A 22,831-nucleotide genomic window follows, 5' to 3' on the forward strand; every position below is an offset into this window, starting at 1 on the left:
TGTTGGTGGAGATTTTCAGTGGCTTGCTGTATGATCTATCATTACGCCTGTAGATGGCGACACGCGATTGTCTGTTTGTATGAAATATAAGTTTCACCAAAGATCATCAGACCTGGCAAATTGGTAACACTTTGTTTTACAGTGTCCTTTTTACATAGCATCTACTTACCGTAGTGATAACAGTGAATTATGCATAATTAAATGCAACTGACCCTAAATCAAACAGTATTTTTAACCCTAACCCCATTTAGGCCTAGTTAATTAATATTACTCAGTAAGCTACTTAAATATATTACAGTGTAACAAAGAAAACCTTAAAATAAAGTGTAACTGGCTAATTTTATCAAGGTGGCAAACTTATTCCATTCTATTATAAAAATAGGCTAAATCTGTTTTTATTCCACAAGGGCGCAGCAGAAACCAAAGAACTGCACAGAACGTCGCTAAATTAAAACTGTTAACCTGTATGCTGTCAATAAAATTTATTCAAGATAGTAAAGTCTTCTTCCTGTCTCGTATTTTCTTTTGTGTTTGATCGTGAAAAGTATTTGATCATTATTTGATATCTTAACTTACAAAACATCTAAATGTCGCAATCAGGGTTACAGATTTGTTGGTGTGTTGCGCGGAAGTCATCTGGCATCTGCAAAGCAGCTGCTTTCACTTCCATCTACTTCACCAGTGGACGCATCTGAGCGCAGTTGATCGCTGTGACAAGATCTCTAAACATCAGCTGCTCGTTCAGACATGCAAGATGAGAGGATACTTACTTGGAATACTTGTACTTTTGAAACATTGCATTTGCCGTGATGTGGTGAACTTTGATGGAGACATCAAGGACTTTGTAGTTGGTAAAAGTAAGTTGTTCGTTCTTACTGACCATCGGCTACATCAGATGAGACTCGATCTTTCTGAGGAGAAGAGGAAGGACATCACTAACACTGATCAAAATAGAGTCAACATTCTGGTGCCTTTTGATGACAACGACACCCTGATAACCTGTGGGACCTTAACAAATGGATATTGTGAAGTTCTTGATATAAATGACATTACAAAGAGCATTTACTATGAAAGTGGTATATCAGTAGGACCGAGACAGAATGAGAAATCTGTTGCGTTCATAGCAGGTACGAGGTACATTTTGGTTGGGAAAAAGGACGATGGTGAAAAACCTCCGTATCCTGTTGTTACCTTGTGGAACACTTTACAGTCTCAGTTTCAGGGAATTTTCAACAACATAGAAGAAGGATCATCCCCCTCCATCCAGAGCACCGCGAGCGATGTGGAGTTTGTTGACGGATTCCAGAGAGTTTCGCCCTCAGAGTCGTACTTGTTTCTCAACGCAAAGACTGACTCAGAGAGTAAAGTGCACGTCCTGTGGATGGACAGCTCTAAAAGAAAAAAGACAGAAATCTTCAAATCCCTACAGGCTGCAACGATACAGTGCTGCAATGATAAAGCTCGTCCAGTGCTCGTCGCCTCCACCGTTATTCCCTCAGTGAACGGCGTTATTTGGGCAGGTGTGTTCAGTGCGCAGAATCAGCAGGATCCGGAGAACACCGCGCTGGCTCTGTACGACATCAGTACAGTTAAAGGCAAAGTGAAGGGTTTCTGCACTGCTGGTGACAAGATATGTGGTTCTGAGGTGGGGTAATCAGCATTCATATGTTCAATACACAAACATTTTTTTTAAAATAGTATTTATTTATTTTTTCTGATAGAATTATGGATAACGTTTTAATTGAATGTTGCATGATAATAAAACGTAATTTTAGCCTAGGCTACTATTAAAGTCATATAAAGTTTCATTTGTTGTTTGTGTTGTAGAGTGGTAGTGCACTTCAGCCGCTCTCTGTGGTGTTCAAGTACAGCTCAATGTCATCAGTGGCAGCAGTTAGAAATGGATCCTGGATTGTGATGTTCATAGGAACCAGTGATGGACAACTGATAAAGGTCTCCTTAACCTCTCTCTCTCCTACACACCTCCCTTTATTTTCATCAGTCTTAATGAGTTTTCATTTCTAAATATCTGCCCACCATTTCCATTTACACCTATAGCTCCAAGCTGCACCATGTTTAGCTCTGTATTTATGCTACTGCAGTTATAATTCATCCTTTGTTTTTCTGTTTGTTCTTCTAGCTGATCTTGGATGATAAATTCACACCAGGCTGTTCAACAGTGCTGTACAAATCTGATGATGAACGAGCAGTGCTACCCAGAATGCACTTTGATCCAGTAGATTTCAAACATATTTACATCGCTCTGAGGAAACAGGTGAGGTTTAGAAATGTGCAATCAATCAATCAATCAATCAATATATATGTGTTTGTGTGTGTAGAATTTTAAATATGAAATAATGAAAAACATATGGACTGCATACACAACTTATGATGCTTAAATTATAAAAAAAGAAAAGATTTTTTCAAATAAAAAAATAACGCTGTGAATAAACACATTGTTTGAGTTTACTTTTAGCTTCATATTTTTTCCTTGTCAGCAATGAAAACTTTGTTAATAGTCCTTCATTGTTCTTACATTTTCTGTATAGTTTCTGTATATGACATTTTAATCAGAGAAAAATGATTCTTAAAATGTTCTAAAATACATGAATAAGTAAAAATGACAGTATACTGCTTTGCAGGAACAACAGGAATAGTTTTTTTTTTTTTTTTGTGATCAACATTTTATTATCTTTAGATATAACAAAATAACATCTATTCAAATAAACAACACGGAAGGGGGAGCAACAGACATATTATCAATAATTTAACAATCTTCAATTTATACATTGCCCTAAAAAGCTGATCCAAGACAACATTTTCCATGAAAAAGCGAATTTTCCTGCACCTCACATTTAGAGAACCACTTAATTAACCAGTGGAGAAGTTTTCTAAATCAGGCAGTATGTCAGATACTTTACTGGTGTGTTAAATTGAATTCACATACTCTTTCTGCTCATGTTTCTGATGTAGCTCAGAAGAGTGTCTGTGGTTCAGTGTGTTAAATACAGCTCTCTGAAAGACTGCAGAGCTGCTCTGGATTCTCTCTGCGGCTGGTGTGTGAAAACACAGAGGTCAGCCTGCCTTTATCACATGTGTATTTTCACACATCACACATTATATCTGCTCTAGACTGCACCATCATCTAATATGCATAATGGATCAGTGTAGAACAATGTGTTAAGTTCATATCATATGGACATGATGAGAAGTGTACAAACAGATCTGTAGGTGATATATTGGTTGATGTTGTTTTTATCTAGATGTTCTATTCAAGATGAATGCTCAAATACTTCATGGGTGTCCATCCCAAAAAACTCTCTTCAGACGCAGCTGCTTTCCTTTCAGATGATAGAGAATTCTTCTAGAAAGGTAGAGGATCATTATCTAGAAGAATTAATCATAATTTAGCATATAAATATCTAAGAAATAATTTATATGACTACTCTTTACCAACTTCTCTTACACAGATTACTCTACATCTTGCCTCAAGTCTGGAGAGCACAGGAAATCCCGTCTTCTCATGTTCCTTCACCACAGGAAGTGTGAACCTGTGTGACGGGTCTGATCTGACTGCAGTTTTCCCAAACTGCTCCTGTAGTTTTTCTGACCAGCTACTACATATTGGAGGTTGGTTCTCCTTCAGTGACATTTTATATGTGCTGTTATACAGTGCATTTATATTATCAGAATATGATTGTTTATAATCATAAATATTTGTTGTTAATCTGTTCAGGTTTAACAGTCTCTGCTACAGTTACTATTGAGAATCAGAAGATCACAGAGACGCTGACACTGAGGAACTGCTCCAGTATCACAGATAATTCACCAAATGCTTCTTATACACAGTGAGAAAATGAAATGCAGTGTGAAAAATTTCATAGCACAGAAATGATAACACAGAGCTTATATGTTATATTATATAATATTTGCATGTTTGCAGGTGTGCACAGTGTATCTCAACTGGGTGTCAGTGGATCAGTTCCTCCCAGCGTTGTGATTGGACACATGGACCTGGACTGCAGTTACACATTCAGAAACCTAATGTATTCTACAATCCAATTCTTCATTATATATGTATTTGGAAACAGTGTAACCTTTATAAAGATTCCAGATGATATTAATTCATTGTTAATAGCTGAAATATCATTGCATTGACTGAAGAAAACTCAGGAAGTAAATGATCCGCTCAGATTTCCCTCTCTTTTTCTACTCTTTAGGATGCATGTAAACATCTACTCTCTCAGAGTGTCAGAGTAAGTGTTACTGATTATGAACCCAACTTCACAGAATAGGGATGTTGTTTTTTCAATTTGTTCCTATTTCAAATGAATATGACTTTACAAGAGTCTGAGGATTTTTTTTTTTTTTTGAGGAACAATTTGCTTATAAGTGAAGTTCCTAAACATAATTTTGTGAGGAGTGAACCCATCTAATCTTTCAGTTTACTGCCGGAGCATGTAAGCAGCCATTCACCTTGCTCCGGCAGAAGCTGTTTTGGCATCACTCCACCTCCCCAACTCCACCAATATAATTTAATCATTTTGCTTCCGTACTCATCTTCCAAGCATTAGTAGTCCCACTGGGGTTTATATCTAAGCTCGAGTTGAAGCTGCTTCTTCGAGCCTCTCCACTGCGGACAGCAGACAAATACATTTAATAGTGTAAAGATTATATGGGCAAACGAACTTGTGAAACTTCTTTTAAAACAAAAGTTGCTTTCTTCTATGTCATATCAGCGGTAAATGATTTGTCACAAACATCATGCTTTTTAAATTATGTATAATATATTATTGATTCATATTTACAAGTGTATTTTATTAATGCACATTTATTATTAATATTAATAATTATAAACAATTATGTAATAAATGTTACTTTTATTTCTGTTGTTTATTAAAAATGCTTTGGTAATATATGGAGTGGATATATATATATATATATATATATTATTATTATTATTATTTTTTTTTTTTACTGAGTGCAAATTTTTCTGTCCTGTAGGTGCCAGAGATTCACTCTCTGGAGCCCAACAAGGTTTCCTTCCGTGGCAGAAACAACGTTTTACTAAGAGGAAAGAACCTGGAATCTGTCACTAAAATCCGTATTCAAGGGGATCTGGACTGTATTCCTAAAGAGTGAGACTCTGTGTGTTTGTGTTTAGTTGTATTTATGAATGTGTGTAGATTCAGATAAATGATACTGTATATTTGTGCATGAATGTTTCTCTTCAGATCTCCAGTGTTTGATCGCTCCAGTGACACTTTAAAGTTCCACATTCCTCCCAGTGGATCTAAAGGAACAGTGAAAGTGTGTGTTGTTACTCCTGACGACAGTTGTCATGGTAACAGCATCATCACTTACAGTTCCCAGCCCAGCTGCACAGGAATACAGCCCACAGTCAGCTGGAGAAGGTAAGAGCATTTCAGACCACTGGCAGATCAGCTTCTACATCACATCAGTGCCTTAAGATGACAACTGCACATTTAAATTTTCATGCTCATGGTAATCTAATGGCATAAAGACCATTTTAATCATAAAATTTGCAAGAATGTTGCTTATATGGAAAATGAAGGTTTACAAAATCTGCTGATATACTGTTAGAACAGATGAAAAACACATATGTGAGATGGAAAGAATTGAAATCAGAAATAAGAGTCATTAAGTAATTTCCTACGTGTTTCATAATTCTGAGAGCTGCAGTTTTCTGACTCACATGTGACCTTAGACTATTCTTGTTCAAACCGGTTTAGAAAGAACAACCTGCTTGCTGACAGCAAGGCTGTTCTTAATATTTTGTATTACTGTCTGAAATTGTTAATTTCTCTATAAAATATATATTTTAATGCATATTTTAATATCTCTTCATTCAGTGGTGGAAGGAAGATTCATGTTCATGGAAGCAGTTTGGAATTTGTTGAATCAGTTATTGTCCGTTCCTCTAATAAAGTGCTTCAAACTCAATACAGCAGAAGCTCAGAGGTAAGACGTGTGCTTATTACTCCTGCAATAACTCAATTATATTCATTTTATATATAAAATGAAAATAATTATCGGCTTGTCTTTGTCAGCTTATGCAGTTTTATTGTGCTTTATTGCTGACATGGAGCTTCACATGTCACATATCTTCATTGTCTGTCTTTCTCAGGACGTGTGGTTTAATTCTCCCCCTTATGATGGCAGTGGACTATTTAACTTGTCATTCAAAGTTGGGAACTCCACTGTGGACTGTGTGGATTATTTCTCCTACATACCTGATCCAGAATTCACTGGATTCACCGCTGTACAGGTGGCCAACGATCTACAGGTGAACATTCAGGTGAGTTTAGTGATACAGTGAGTTTAAAGGTTTAGTTCTCTCAAAAATTAAAATTCTGTCATTAATTACTCACCCTCATGTCGTTCCAAACCCGTAAGACTTTCGTTCATCTTCGGAACACAAATGAAAATATTTTTGATGAAATCTGAGAGCTTTCTGTCCCTCCATAGACTGCCTTTGCAACTAGAACTTTGAAGCTTCAAAAAGTTCATAAAGAGATAAAAATTAATTAATCCATATGAATTGAGCAGTTTAGTCCAAATTTTCTGAAGAGACATGATCACTTTATATGATAAACAGATTGAATTTAGGCTTTTATTCACATATAAACATTGATCAGCAAACATAAACAGAAGCTCAACCGAACCTGAATGATGCATGAGAACAAACCTCTTCCGGAAGCTCAAACGTGCTGCGTAACACACGAGAAAGAACCTCATTGGTTAGGCAGCATGTTTGAGCTTCAAGAAGAGGTTTGTTCTTGTGCATCATTCAGGTTCGGCTGAGCTTCTGTTTATGTTTGCTGATCAATGTTTATATGTGAATAAAAGCCTAAACTAAATCTGTTCATTTTATCAATCGATTGAGTCTCTTCAGAAAATTTGTTTCAAACCATATGCATTAGTTTTACGATCTCTTTATGAACTTTTTGAAGCGTCAAAGTTCCAGTTGCGTAGCTGTCTATGGAGGGACAGAAATCTCTCAGATTTCTTCAAAAAGATCTTCATTTGTGTTGCGAAGATGAACAAGAGTCTTACGAGTTTGGAACGACATGAGGGTGAGTAATTCATGAAAGAATTATCTATCCCTTTAAGATCAACGTACAGTTTGGATGTTTTGGCATGCGTGCCTATTTTTACCAGGCCCTGGTCTTAAAAATTCTCAGAAAATATTATTATTGTGAGCAGTCAGTGTTTTTGCACATCAGCATGTGAATTTCACAACCTCCACACCATCCTACACTTTCTCTTTTTCAGAAAAAGGCAGATTTATTGAATTTGAGTATGAGTGAGGTGAATGTGACGGGTTATAAGGGAGATCGGCAGTATCAGTGTGTTTTGGAGAAGATTGAGTCCAATGCCGTTATCTGTAAGATTGAAGGACAATCAGAAGTGGACACACTCGATGTGAGTCTAAATATTAAATATATATGTCTTTATGCAAAATTTCTTAATTAATTAATTATTGACCCTTGCATAATACCCTTTAAAATACAAAAATCTTCCTTATTTTACTATTATTTTCAGATAAATGTTGGGGATTTTTCTAAACGCGTTGAGGCTCAAAGTAATATAAAATACTTATTCATCTTTGTGGCATTGGTTCTGCTCATAATTCTAGGTGCTGTTGGTAAGTGATTTCAGATTTACCTCAAATATATTAACATTAGCCCTGCAGCGATTAATATGTGGTTTTGCTCATTTGTCTAGTTGGAGTGATTGTTCACCGTAAGAGCCAAAGACAAATGAACGAGAGAATGAACAAAGAGCTGGAAATGCTGGAAAGCAACATCAGAAGGGATATACGACAAGGTCGGTCATTTTTGAAAAGCTGGTCTTTATGGTGTGGTGTTTGCGAAGGCAAGCATCACTGTTCCTATTGCTCATACTAAAGGTTAGTGATTTGAACATACAACTAAACCCTAAATACAGTATTAAACTTTGGTACATAACTCATCCTGCACCTCTGTGCTACGGACACAAATGATATGAATTGGATAAAACATAAAACATTTGCGAATAAATCACCGTTTCCATATCATGTGTTCAAGAGAACAAAATTGTCATTTTCTGGGGGGGAAATTGACACAAAATATCTCTAATAAAATGGAAGGATCATCTCTGCTTGCACTTCTTGTAAAATCTGCGCATTTTTGCGCACATTGTTTTCCATCAAGAGTTGAATTCATCTTCTTTTTCAAAAATGATGTTTAAGAATACTCAGACCTCTTCGTCCTCAATTTTTCTGATCACATGATCTGTTGTGGCAAAGTCACATGACATTTTTTGTTGCACATCAAGAAATTTATTTGATAAATGTGTGTTCGTCATAGTTTATGCATGTCTTCTTATCAGATAAAAAATGATCTGCCTCAATTGAGCACATTTTTAGATTTATGTACATCTTGGCGTTTCCATCCAGTGATTTTTTTTATGCAACATAGTAAAATTTGCATAAAATAGGAAGATGGAATCATAGCTGTATTACTGTAAATTACTGTATATGTTTTGCTGAAAACATAAAATGTTAAATACTTCAATGCTCATATTGTTGTCATGTTACTTATCGTTTGATGTCTAGTTGTGTGTGATTAGATTATGAATTTATGTTTCTTTGTTTTTGACAGGCTTTGTTGACTTGCAAACAGAAAAATCCGACTTGATTGATAATGTTGGAGCCATACCTTTCCTGGATTACAAGCACTTTGCCTCAAAAATCTTCTTTCCTGAGGTTTATCACTTTTTGATTCATATTTAGTTTTGTAAATTTACTATATGTGCTTGTTTTTTAATATATATATTTTCTTAATTCTCCAGGCTGGTACTCTGGCAGCAGTCATGATCAGAGACATTGGGCAGGTAAGATGCTGCAGTATCTTTAGCCGTATATGAAATATGAACATATCACACTGTAAAATTAGATATTTTATCTATTACTGTCATTTTTTTGTGCTCAGGACTCTGAGCAGACAACTGTTGATGAAAAATGTCAGGCTTTTGCTGCGCTAATCAGAGATAAGCAGTTTCTCATTTGTTTCGTGCATGCATTAGAGGAACAGAAAAACTTCAGCATAAAAGACAAGTAAGTCTTTGACACTTTGAGCACATTCACATTTTCACCTCTGTTTGAACATGACTTGATAAAATTGGTCGCAGGCTCTTATGTCTATTTTGAGGCTCTTCTTTGGTGTTTGTTGCTTAGAGGTGTAAACAGATAATGTTTTGTAACATTATAAGAATAGCACTTCTTCCTCTGTGAGGGAACTCAGAAGCATACAAGTGTCCACCCTTAAAATGACAATCACACTGAAACAATGTAATGCTAGTTCCAGTTTCAAAGTACTTATTTGGCTTGATGGGTTTGAATAAAATACTGCTTAAACATATTAAAAAACATTAATACAAATAATTATTATATACGCCGGCACCACTTTTTCTTAAAATATTGAACTTAAGTAAAGAGATAGATAAATAGTTAAAAAAAAAAAAAAAAAAAATCATGTAATGTGCTCAGGGTTTTTAGTTTCAGTTTTAAAGTACTTTATTGGTTTGATGGTGTTAGATTGAATCTCCATGTCAGAAATATTGGATCCAGACTTTTATCCAGATCCCATCAGAAGATGTTGTTTTCAAAAACAGTCAGCAGAGTTTTGTCTCATACCCAACACCAGTAACACTGGCTTCTACTCAAATTTGAATTATCTAAAAATCTTCTATTAGTCTCAGGGGTTGACAGAGGAAACCAGTGAAGATCATGAAGCAGGGGATGAAGTTATGATGATAAAAATGAGCAGGGTTTATCAAATAATCTTAGTTGCATGTGTTTGAATGCATAGACTTTGTCTGACCAGCACAAATCCAGCAAGTGTTGTTATACCAAACCGCTTCACAACAACATCTCATAAAACCTTGAAATGGAGACATTCCAACTTATCTCTTATTGTCAAGATAAATATTCCATGAAACCCCACGATAATGAGATTAAACTACAATAGCAAGCACCACAAGAGCAAGGAAAATGACAAGTAATAAAAAATATAAAAATATGATGAATGGCATAAATGAGTAAGTGGTAAAGAAGATCAATTGATAAGTAAGTTTCAACTTAAAATACCCCACAGATAATTTATTATAGCTTGTCAATTTTGCTCCTATTTGGGTGTGAGCAAAAACACACTGTTTTTGTGTGTGTCCCTTTAAATGCAAATGAGCTGCTGCTCCCGGCCCATTTTCCAGAAGAGGGTGGAGCTTTAACAGCTCACGCTTCGGTTGCTCAAGAACAACGAGGCTGGAGAATCTTACGCAGCCAAAATGACGATTGTCAGTAAAAAAATGTCGATTGTCAGCGTTACATTGTTCAAACCGAAGTCAGACACTGATGGAGAGACTCAGGAAGAAGTTAAAACTTATAGAATGAGACTGGACATTTTTGAACGGTTAGTGGATAAATTTATGTAGTTGCTGTGGAGTTGATTCATCTCATCGACTAGCATGTGCCATCATGTTAATCTTTTGTGCAAATCCAGAGTTGAATTGACCCTCGTTTGTGAAGCAGTCCGGCGTAAAATGATGGCATGGTTACAACACCCTACTACAACAACTCTTCCTCTTCTCTAAAGTAGCCCAACATGGCCTCGCCTTCTTTTGCTGTGTGTTCTCGGGGGTAGGGTTTATGTCAATTTTAGGGTTAGTGATGTCACTAACATGGAAAGAAGCTAGTTGTAGTCCATACCAGCCATTTGTTGTAGTCTTTAAACAAAGAATTAAAACTTTGCATTGAACTTTGAGCGTTGTAACTTTGCAGATGTTGTTTATGCTCAAACAGCAACATTACACACTAACTAAAGTTAAAAAAATGAAATTATAATCAACTATCCCTTTAAATGATACAGGATATAAAAGATTAAATGATTTTGAAACAAGATGAAGAAAATAAAACAGCCCAAATGTACACACACAGGTAGCTACTGAAACCTCAAATTAGATCCTAAGATAGTTTTTTTTATTTATTTATCGATGCTTTCGCTTAAAAGCATCAATAAATAAATAAATGAAGAACAAATGAATGAACAAATTAATTTAAGTATATTAATACAGATAATTGCAATATACATTGGCGTGATGGTTTTGCATAAAATTGCACTTTATATTATAAATAAATAAATACAAATAATTGCGTTATTACAAAGAATATACTAAACATCCAGTAAATGGACATTTTTAAACTGTGGTACAAGTAATCCCAGAAGTAGTGAGTATCGAGATCAGAGCAGAAGTTGCATTTTAACTGTAAATGTGCCTGTGATGCATATCCGCCAGTAATACTGTAACTGATCTCTTTCACTGCACTCAGTGTCTCTAACCCTTTGTCTACTCGTCTTGTTCCTCTCTTTCTGTTCCTCTGTTTCTCAGATGTACAGTGGCATCTCTGTTGACTCTTGCCCTCCATGGAGACCTGCTTTATCTCACAGAGGTAATGGAGGACCTTCTGCAGAGTCTGATGGACCAGTCCAGTAATGCAAATCCAAAACTTCTCCTGCGCCGCACAGAGTCCATAGTGGAAAAGCTTCTTACCAACTGGATGTCCATCTGTCTGTACGGCTTCCTCAGGGTCCGTCCAAACATCCACTTAATCGTGGATTTATAAAGCGCATGTTCTCTTTAACTACTCATGTGTACTCACATGTTTATGCACAAAATGTGTATGTTTCTTCCATAGGAATCAGTAGGACAGCCTCTCTTCCTGTTGGTGTCAGCTCTGACTCAGCAGATCTCTAAAGGGCCGGTGGATTCAGTGACGGAGAAAGCTCTGTACACCCTTAGCGAGGACTGGCTTCTCTGCCAAGCACAGGACTTTGAGGCCCTTGTCAGTATTTCCTCTTTTACAGGTTCTTTTATGCAAATGAGGAACTGTTCTCAAAATTAAATGGTTATGGAAAGTACTAACTTCAAAAATACCTTGCTCTAATTTGCAAGCCACATTAACGTTTCAGTAGTTCCCCTTATTCATTCTTAAGCTCACCAACACTGAATTTATTTATTTCAGATATTTTGTCCAGCTATCAAGTTTCTTGCTAGCTGTGTACATTTTAAACCTTTTAGGTTTGCTCATAAACTTCTGCTTTTTTGTTACCCTCTTGTCTATCCTTAAACCACAGAACACTTTCTGTAACTTCTCTTCATTGCACAACATTTCAGCTGTCCAACTGTTGTTTTGCTTTCCTACATGTGTATTCTTATACTTTGTATTAATTGTTTATTGCGGCCCATAGAGATTTTTATGACAGCATTTATTTGGTTCCTGACATTTTCTGTTCCTGATTCTTTCCTGACCTGTAATTCTCATATTGACTGTGGTTGGATGGCTGTTGTTTAGCGGCTCATAAACACTTGAGTAAGCAAGAAAAGAGGAAAGAATAATGACAGTATGTGGACAGAATCATGTGACCAGGCCATCTTCCCCGAAAAATCACCAGCGGCCTCTCATGGTTTAGACTTGAGAGAAAAATGTGCTTCTGCATTTTGCCTTCTGCAAAGTATATCAGTTTTACACAAGTCTTTCTCTCACAAAACCGGATTGTACCTGTACTGCCAAGCGAGTAACTGGCATCCCAGCAAGCAATAGCCGCCATTTCACCATCTCGGTTAACTAAACACCCAATATAGTCCGGCTATGAATAACCTACTTCCAGAGCTGGGTGGTAACTGATTACATGTAACTTTAGGTCATATCATCAAGCCCTAGTTATACGTCTATTAAATTTTCACTGACAGCCCAAATTTTCCCTTGTTTTAGCCTAGACATTCAGGATTTGGATGGCTATTAGACATCTTTTAAACACAAAATTGCTTGCTAGGATTCCTCCAAAGGAACATATTTGTGTCAGAAGATGGTCTAACTCATAGTTTGAAATTGTATTCTGCCCCTTTATTACAGTGGAAAATGCAGTGAAAAAAAAGAAGAAGTCTTTAAATGACATCGTAACCGGGAATCTTATGCAACAGTGCATTTCTCACTATACCCTAAAGAAACCTGCCATTCTAAGTAATTTATTTTAGGTTGATACAGCATTTTTTTTTACTTTAAACTGACAGTGCATTTTTTTTAAAAAGACAGAGATATTTTAGGTCTGATTATTTAAGTTATTTTACTGAATTGGCCATAATAGTTGATTCATGTAATGTAAGTGTCTTTACACCTGATCTATCATATAGATAAACGATCGGAACACCCTCTAAAATAGGCTAATAAAAATGTGACAAGTATATAAAGGGAGAGATAATGTGCATTAATAAGGTTATTAAATATTTTGAGTATGAACAGCTCCAGTGATATGAAAGATGTTGACTCTGACTGCTGAGGATGTTATGAGCAGAATATGATTTTAAAACTGTTAAGATATTTATGTGCAGCATTTGTAATTGGTAGTTCTTCTTTAGTCATTAAATCATTTTGTTCATGTTTCCCCCCCCCTGTAGAAACTGAAGGTGGTGTTTGCTGTGGGGACTGGAGGAGAAGTCAGTGAACCCTTAGAGGTCAACGCACTGACCTGTGACACAGTACAGCAGGTCAAGGAGAAGATCCTACAGACCTTCCAGCGAAAGTTTGGTTTCTCCTACACACAGCAGTTCAGGGATATAGAAATTGGTTAGTAGACTCTCTGTTTATTGTGATGATTATCATAATATTTCATGAAACTTCCTTAGGTTTAAAGCTTATGGTCCCAATTTGTGTTGTTAACAAACCATTGTTTCAGTTGCCAGTCGCACTACCCGCAGAACTAATTCCTTTTTGATGTCTCTGTTCTTTGTTGTGCACTCACAGAATATGAGAAGGAAGGAAACTTTGTCATGCTACAGGAAGTCGATGAGACCTCGGAGATTCGAGGGCATGTTACCATGTTGAACACTCTAAAACATTATAAGGTGAGTGCACCCTCTTTTTATTTCTGACTGTTTTAATGCATTTTAAATCCTGCTGTCTGGTTAAAAAAGCTGGGAGAATTAGGAAGTAAGCATTTGTTATCCCTGGATGGAGCTCTGGATGGAGTTAGTCCAGGAAGATTTGTCTGTAAGGGTACTGTTTAAATGCACAGCTACCTGACAAATATAAATATTTTTACAGTTATCCCTTCAGCGCGAGGAAGATCCGTTTAGATCCACTCTGATGGATAACAAAGTTGAGTAGAGATATCTCTGGATGGAGCTCTGGACGGAGTTAGTCCAGGAAGATTAGTCTGTAAAGGTTCTGTTTAAATGCACAGCTATCTGACAAATATTGGGGGGGCATTGAAGTTTTTCCCTCTTTTGCACCTTGCTTTTTCCCCTCTTTTACACCTCGCCAATTCGGGGGCGGCAATTGCTTGAATGGTGGGTTCATTATTATTCTTAATGAAAAACACAACAACTAGAAAAACACAACTAATCCATTGCATGTTCCCTATTAGCACTGGGTTTAAATCCAAAATATTACCAAAAAGGCGCTTTTACATTTCACTTTGAAACCAATTCTTTCGCCATCGTCTTGTCAGTCAGCTCCTCACTCTCGTGATAAATGAAATCTATCTCCTGCTGCTGGTCTGTGCTGTGACTCTCGTTCGGCTCACGCTGCATTGAGCAAACACGTTCAGTTTTTCACTCAACAACACTGACAGCAGTGCAAAAACAGCAGTTAAGAAAGCATCTTTCAGTTAGAATTACAACTTTTACTATAAAGCAGTTCTCCAGCTTTCATGTTTTTACCTACGGACGTCTGACCTCGATGGACTGAACTGAAGAAATGAACAAGAGAAGATTTCCACATCAAAGAAGGTGGACCCTAAGGTCACACCTACCTATAACGTAATCGCCATGGACCAATAGTAGTTCGAAGATGTTTACCAACCAGAGTGAAAATTTCTGGAATGTTGGCTTTGGCAAGCTGTTTCGAACTCCTGAAACGAACTCCAAACCAACTTTGTTTGGGCTGATTTTGGTCAAAATGACGTCACACCTGTTCGTTTTTCAGTTTCACTTTAAGTATATCGGGGCCTTGTAAAGTCCCCCCGTAGTCAATAATTTTATCCCGTAAAACTCATCTTTGATAACCAAAATTACTTCCTGTGAAAAAAAAATCTTCACGCCTTAAAATAGCTTGAATGTAACTACACCCTTGCTTCATTTAGTATATGCATATTTATGAATATGCTAATTAGCCCCGCCTCCACTCTCTCGCATAAGATCAGAGATTAGTCTCAGTCAACTTACTGAGGTAAACGCTGCACAATGTCGGACACATAACGGTAATTAATATGATTAGCCTTTTGCTTGACTACGTTATCAAACAGCTGCTAATAATGTGTTGCTAATGTTACACAAACCATGTTCCCATTCATCATTTCAGAGTCAGACAGCTTCCTTCTAAAAATCAGCATCCTTAGAAATGCTTTGAACACCATCGAACGTCAGTGGAGAAAGGCATATAGTTCATCATAACATCCCAATATACACCACAGACCCGCTATATTGTTAAATCTACCTGATTTTTCATATCAACAGAAAAATATACTGAGATAACCTTCTCTTGAGACTCCCCTGCTTCAGAGCGGTCATAGTTAATGATATGCTAAAGCCCGCTGGCACGTTGACGTGATTGGTTCTGAGGTAGTTTGTGACGTCAGAAACACCAGCGATTTCAAACCGCGTTTTTGAAGCTTTCTTTAGATCACTGCAGTTTTAAAGAGAAAATACTCAGCAATGGTGTTGACTTATGAATTTGCATATGGTTTGAGACCACATTGAGATATAGCCAAACATTAAAAACTTGATTTTCACCACAGGAGGTTTTTAAGGTGTTGGACAATTTTAAATAAGGCTGTTAAGTAACCACCCTGAACACCCAATCAATGCCCAAAAAACCACCACCACCAAAAAAATAATAAAAAATGCAGAAGTCTTCTTCAGAAAATGTACAAATATAGACAGATAAAGAATTTCTATATAGAATAAAATGATAGTTCTCTGTGAAAATAAATTTGAAAGTTGAAAGACCACAAAGGACATTTGAAATCAATTCTGTCTAACACAGTATTTTTATGTTCTGAAGGGTGGGTGTTGGCTTTATTCGACGTGTTTGAGAGTGACCTTTCACTTGCAAAGCTTGTATCACAAGGCCAAATAAACCCAGATTAAGCTAAACTGTTGTGTAAACCCATAATAAATCCATAGACTACAGCAGCACAGTAGTACTTTCTGAGATTTTCAGAGTTAATGTGCTTTTTCCATCCAGGTTGGAGATGGAGCATGCATTAAAGTTATCACAACAAGAGTTCATGCCCCATTGAGGACTCAGACCAGTGTAAAGGGTGAGTTATATCCCTTTGAATCATTCCCCAGATCAACTGAATGAATGTTGTTGATCCTCACAATAAATACATCGGTAATACTTTACAATAAGGTTCATTAGTTAAACATTAGTTAATGTATTAACTAACATGAGCAATACATTTGTTACTGTATTTACTAATCTTTGTTAATGTTAGTTAATGAAAATACACTTGTTCATTGTTTGTTCATGTTAGTTCACAGTGCATTAACTAATGTTAACAAGGTTTCAATAATGTATTAGTAAATGTTGAAATTAACATTAACAAAGATTAATAAATGCTGTATAAGTGCAGTTCATTATTAGTTCATGTTAACTAACGTTAACTAATGAACCTTATTGTGAAGTGTTACCAATACATTTAAGTTGGTTGCATTCTGAGTGTAAACTAAACGTGCAATGTTGATAACTCATATTAGAAGCTCACCAAACAACCATTCGGCTCACCACAGTAGCTGAATGGTTGTTTAGTGTACTGTACTGTACCTTTGCAAAAACCTCACCCTACTAAAAAAAACCTTCAGTATTGCCACATATAATGTAGTTTAGGTGTTCACGAAACTATTACCTCAGCTAGGAGAAGATCAATTAAAGGGATAGTTCAGCACAAAAATGACAAGTCTGCCATCATTTACTCATCTCTTTTCAGTCAACCCGTAGGACTTTCTTTCTTCCTTTTAAAACAAAAGAAGAGTGTATAAGTCATACGGATTTCTTATGATGGTTTATAGTGTGTTTTAGAGAGCTTGACATCCTCTGGTCTCAATCCACTTTCATTATATGGAAGAGAGCAGTATCAATAGTCTGATAAATATCTCTTTTTGTTTTCCACCAAAGAAATAAAGTAATATGGGTAAAGTAAAATAAACTTGTAAAGTAAAGTAAAATAATAAAGTAAAATGACTCGAGGATGAGTAAATAATGAGAATATTACCATTTTGGGATGAACTGTCTCTTTAAAAAGAACTAAAACTGCTCAGATAACATTTGTGTCTGTGCATCTTGTCACATTGAAGCACAAGGACTAAATTTGGCCTTGTGTAAAGGAAGTTGTGGTATCAGTGTCTTCACTGTTTTCATACCATGTCCTGTATCTGTCAGTGTAGTCTCTTTTATTGACAGCTCGTTATTTCTGTTAGCACTTTATAATGTATTGTATATTCAAAAATGAATATAAACAAATCAATGACATTTCAGTTTGAACATATATCAATGATCTGTTCATCATTACATGATGTAATATTTTTTAATATAAATCAAGGTCCAAGATTTTGTATGAACATGTGCATTTTTGTGTCCAGTAATGTTTGCATGTTTGTTTACTGTATTGTTTGAATGCATCTGCAAGTTTGGGTATAGACCTGTGGGCAATCTTATTCTCACTCAAACCCACTGTGACCACACTAGAGATTCAAAAATGTAACATCCTTTTGTGCAAAGGCCAATGATGCATATATGTTGGTACAATACCAGCTTGACATTGCTTATTTGTTTACTTATCACCATGGTGTTTTTTTTGCACAGATGATGAGAACTTCTCCATCAAGTACTTCCATATGGTGAGTACTTATACTTGGGCACTTATACTTCTGTAAAACGTCTGTTTTGGTGTGTCCATCTCGATGCACTGACACCTAATAATATGCCAAGTAATGGCTGTGTTGTGTTTCCATGCACGGGTCAATGTCGAGGGTTCATGGGCTATATCTAGTTGCCATCGCCATGACACTGCAGTGAAGTGTGGGTGTGTGCTACTTTCGATGTTGCCATCTTCTTCCTGCTCAGATGAGAGGAAATGCTTTTCAGTGAATCTGAACATATAAGATTCTCTGTGCAGTTTATATTGTTCAAAGATACACCAAGCATTTATGCCTCTTTTTAAAATGATAGACATAATAGCTTAAACATTTATACTGTCGGTACACATAAGAAGACATTGTTAAAGAACTTTAATTATATGCAAAGACAGTTTCAACAAATAAACCTAGTAATCTGGACTTTTTGGTTGGTCTAGGTTGATCCAGATATCGACACAGAACTGAGCAAACATCCTGAGAAAAAAGCATTAAAATTCAAAGAGATGTACCTCACCAAGCTGCTCTCCACCAAGGTGAGAATAACTGGCATATAGAAGCATTTTATTGTATAGATAAATGTATAGACAGACGGACGAATGAACAGACAGACGGACTGACAGACAGAGATGTAGATCATGACAGACAGACATGCATGCATACAGATGGATAGATAGACAGACAGTCTGGCAATACCAGACATATTTTTGGTCCCCATAAGGAAAACAGCTTATAAATCCATATTAAATTATGTTTTTTGAAAATGTAAAAATGCAGAAAGGTTTAGAGGATAGAATATACAGCAGGGCTGCCAACTCTCAAGCATTCAGCGTGAGACTCACGCAACTGACACTGTTCTCACGCTCTCACAGCACACATCAATTTTCTCATGCGGTGAAAAAAACATTACACTGAGCAAAGCTTACACTGACAATACACCAACAGAAAATTATATGAAACAAAGTCCCAGGGCCCTATTTTAACAATCTAAGTGGATAGTCTGAAGCACATGGTGCAGGTGCACTTAGGGCGTGTCTGAATCCACTTATGCTAGTTTAACGACAAAAAATGGTCGGCGCATGGTCCAAAAGGGTTGTACCTAGTCTCTTAATGAGTCATCATGGGTGTGTTTTGGGCGTAATGTGCAATAAACCAACCAGAGTCTCATCTCCAATTCCCTTTAAAAACCAGTTGCACCTGCACCATGGCGGATTCGCTATTTACATGGCGGAATTTGGAAGCGGAAAGACTGAATGATTCTCCAGAGAGGAATCCTTTTATTTTTAATATTTGCCATGTTTGTGTGCTGCTGCTGCTCCCTTTGTGTGTATGTGCATTGTGCACCTGCCTATAGGCGCATATTACTAACACGCCCTTTAAATAACAAAAAATAAATAAATAAATAAATACTGCGCCACTGACTTTAGGGGCCCTATTTTAAAGATCTAAGCACATGGTCTAAAGCGCACGGCGCAGGTGCACTTAAGGCATGTCCGAATCCACTTTTGCTAGTTTAACGAAGGGAAAAATAGTCGGCGCGCCCGGCGAATGGTCTAAAAGGGTTGTCCCTAATCTCTTAATGATTAATGGGTGTGTTTTGGGCATAACATGCAATAAACCAATCAGAGTCTCATCTCCCATTCCCTTTAAAAGCCAGTTGCGCTTGTGCCATGGCAGATTCGCAAGCGGAATAACTAAACACTTCTCTAGTGAGAAAACACATCTGCTCATGTGCGAGGTTAAAGCGAGGAACAAGCCGGGACAAGACGGATTCCACCAAAGCATTTTTATCTTTATGCACACAATAATAATCTTGCGCCATGGCGGATTCTCTACTCTGCAAACATGCCCTTGCGGGCTCTGTTTGGCTGTATTTTTATACAGTATTTTCTGTTTTCTTAAATTACATACAAATGTGTGTAAAATTACAAAAATAATCTGTAATTAATACAATAACAAAACAGTTAGATGATAAAACGGTCAAATGACTGGCAGTGAAGTAAAATCTCCTTATTTAAATAAGCTGAAAACACTGTCACATGACCAGCAGCAACAGAACATTAAATGCTAACAGATCTGTCTAGATCTCAGCGTCTTTACTTACTACAATCCAGTTTGAATCACACCTCGTTTTCAGACCAGCACGCCCATGGGCGCACAAATGGGCGCAAATACATTGCCTATTTAAACAACGTGGTGCTGGATGTGAAAATGATAACTGCATCAGGCTGAAACTAGCAAAAAACATTCGCGTCTCGCCTGGTGTCGCATTGCGCCCGGGTGTATGATAGGGCCTTCAGCTTTCAAATTCTGTTAATTTTATTACAAAATACAAACAATAAATACCATTTTGGTGCACTTTAATGTGCCGTGAAAGATCGCTGTAGTGCCTGTTTAAGATGCACGTGAACTAATCTGTGTTCCTATAACTAGTAATAATTATTCCTTATTATTACTAGTTATAGCACCAAATAAACTTGAATGAACATCAGAAGGTATGTTGAAAGACCCAGTACAGCTTAATGAAATGCATCATCATGTCTCATGTATCATTCAATGAGTGTTTCAACCGCAGAAAGATGTGAAGTTTTATTTAGCTTCTGAACAATATGCCACGTAAAGCCATTCAATGACCATAGCATGTTAGTTAGCTAGTAAAATCACTCCATGCTAAACTCGAAAGTTGGCAGCCTTGTACACAGTTTGTACAGTATAAAAACATTATGTCTATTGAAAGTAGCTATAAAACATGAAAATCCAATGCGTGTGTGAAATATAAATGAAATATGTTCTTGATGTGTCCACCAGGTGGCAGTCCATTCTTTTGTTGAGACCCTTTTCAGGAGTATCTGGGGTACATTGCCCAACAGCAGGGTCCCATTGGCTGTCAAGTATTTTTTTGACTTCCTGGACGCACAAGCAGAGAGAAAAAAAATCTCAGATCCGGATGTTCTCCACATCTGGAAAACAAACAGGTGCCGGATAAAACACCTTCATTACGTAGCTCCACCAGTAGCTGCACTGATCACTGACTACCAAATGCCTCAAAAGATTTAATATCTTTTATATGTTCATGCAAAACTAAAATAGATTTTCAAACCTCCCCATCAGCCTTCCGCTCCGTTTCTGGGTGAATATCCTGAAGAACCCTGACTTTGTGTTCAGTGACATGGAAAAAACACCTCACCTGGACGGCTGTCTGTCCGTCATCGCTCAGGCCTTCATGGACTCCTTCTCACTAGCAGATCAACACCTAGACAAGGTAACCACTGAAACCTAACATGGAGAACTGTAAATATCACAAAGATTACTGACTCTCTTATTCTCCTACAGTATTCACCAACCAATAAGCTACTCTATGCCAAAGATATCCCTCAGTACAAACAGGAAGTGAAGTCGTACTACAAGTTAGTGAAGGACCAGCCTTTGATCAGCAGCCAAGAGTTGAAAATGTTTCTTCAAGATGAGTCAAAGGTACAATTTGCCAAAGGCTACCTAGAGATTTAATGAAGCATCTTGATGGAAATATGGTAAAAATGCTTAAAGTTAATTTCCCTTCTTCATCAGAAACATCAAAATGAGTTCAATGAATCTGCAGCTCTGCGTGAACTCTACAAATACATGCTCCGCTACTTCACTGAGGTACGAATCATCGCTCATCTACACTTTAGTGCATTCGTGGCAGTTTCACAGGACAGTTTCACAGGATTTTCAGGCATTTTGAAGCCACAGAATTTCTATAAAGGAAACCTATTTTGCCACTTTAATGAAATGTGACAACACTTTCACATCCTGTTGTAGTTTAGGGATGTTCATAACCTGTTTTGAAAGGAGACTTGATACTGCATATATCATTTGAAGGTTGGGTGGTCACAATTCTGAAATCATTTAGGATTCAGATTGAGGATTACAATAGCATAACTTTTTCTTTTTAATACTTAAATTTCTACAGATTTCTCAGAAGCTGGAGCAGACAGACGCCCCCGCTAGGCTGAAAGAGGACATGCACAAAGTGAAGGATCTTTTTGACAACATGAAACGAAGTGGTTGGAGCTGAAATTCTTGTTATTCAAATGGGTAGACTGCATTTTGTTTGTTTTTAAGCTGGGCATTAAAATGGAAGGGTCTCCCTCATAACATCATCATCAGCCATATAATAGGAAAGGCAGATTCACTTCTGTCTACTGGACACTGTAGGGACCAAGTGAATGTAATGTACATTGATGAACTGGAGTTTTAGAGAATCTCATCACGGACCTTATATTGGACTAACACTGAGCTGTATCTCAATGTATCTCAGACCTATGACTTTGTAATGCAAAGCAATGAAAAACTTGATTCATATTGTTTGATTTGATTTTTTTTTTCTTTCTAAATCATGTATTCTTTTACTACAGTATCTGCCTCTAATACATTAATCTGCCAGGTCAAGCATTGTACGTTTCTCCTTTGTAAAATTTTTTTGAAAATAGAAACAATATATATATGTAATTTGCTGTCTTGGTCTGCTCTATACTAATAAAATGTGTGTAGTTTTATAAAGAGATATTACATGCGCAAGTGTGATCACCGTTAATCTGTGTTCTTTTGTCGCCCTCTATTGGTCATACTAGTTATTAAGTTAAGTTATTAAGGTACAGCATTTATGCTACTATGAGAGCTTGCATTAAACGACATTGAGACCAATTAGAGACTAGAAGCGGGCCGGTAAGCCTCGTCCATTTCGGTACATGTATATGATTTTTTTATTTATTTTTTTCAGTACATAAAATATGTATTGATTAATTAACATTCAGAACAATATCACCAAACAAAAGATAAAGTAATGGGTGAAATAACTGGATAAACAGATTCA

The 22,831-nt window shown here is 36.8% G+C and overlaps 1 protein-coding gene across 1 annotated transcript; it reads left to right on the forward strand.

Annotated features, from left to right (window-relative positions):
• Window positions 1-602: 602 nt before the first annotated feature.
• LOC127510871 (plexin-C1-like) lies at window positions 603-22,522 on the forward strand. Its single transcript, XM_051891000.1, has 31 exons — window positions 603-1,645; window positions 1,828-1,953; window positions 2,141-2,275; window positions 2,974-3,074; window positions 3,264-3,372; window positions 3,471-3,630; window positions 3,737-3,848; window positions 3,944-4,046; window positions 4,221-4,256; window positions 5,005-5,138; window positions 5,235-5,414; window positions 5,874-5,982; window positions 6,149-6,319; window positions 7,297-7,446; window positions 7,567-7,669; window positions 7,750-7,851; window positions 8,667-8,770; window positions 8,857-8,898; window positions 8,997-9,121; window positions 11,452-11,650; window positions 11,759-11,905; window positions 13,519-13,687; window positions 13,865-13,965; window positions 16,307-16,382; window positions 17,927-17,961; window positions 18,417-18,512; window positions 20,785-20,951; window positions 21,088-21,238; window positions 21,310-21,450; window positions 21,544-21,618; window positions 21,929-22,522. Exons 1-31 carry the CDS (start codon window positions 755-757, stop codon window positions 22,031-22,033), a joined length of 4,455 nt encoding a protein of 1,484 aa, XP_051746960.1. The 5' UTR covers window positions 603-754; the 3' UTR covers window positions 22,034-22,522.
• The last annotated feature ends 309 nt before the right edge of the window (window positions 22,523-22,831 follow it).

Source organism: Ctenopharyngodon idella, chromosome 4 (assembly GCF_019924925.1).
Source record: "Ctenopharyngodon idella isolate HZGC_01 chromosome 4, HZGC01, whole genome shotgun sequence".
Lineage (NCBI taxonomy): Eukaryota > Metazoa > Chordata > Actinopteri > Cypriniformes > Xenocyprididae > Ctenopharyngodon > Ctenopharyngodon idella.

Excerpts from the sequence above, each read along its gene's own strand:
- LOC127510871 (XM_051891000.1), top strand. The coding sequence starts at position 755 with ATGAGAGGATACTTACTTGGAATACTTGTACTTTTGAAACATTGCATT. Across the intron at positions 3,075-3,263 it reads TGGTGTGTGAAAACACAGAG|ATGTTCTATTCAAGATGAAT; the intron begins GTCAGCCTGCCT and ends GTTTTTATCTAG. Across the intron at positions 13,966-16,306 it reads ACACTCTAAAACATTATAAG|GTTGGAGATGGAGCATGCAT; the intron begins GTGAGTGCACCC and ends TTTTCCATCCAG.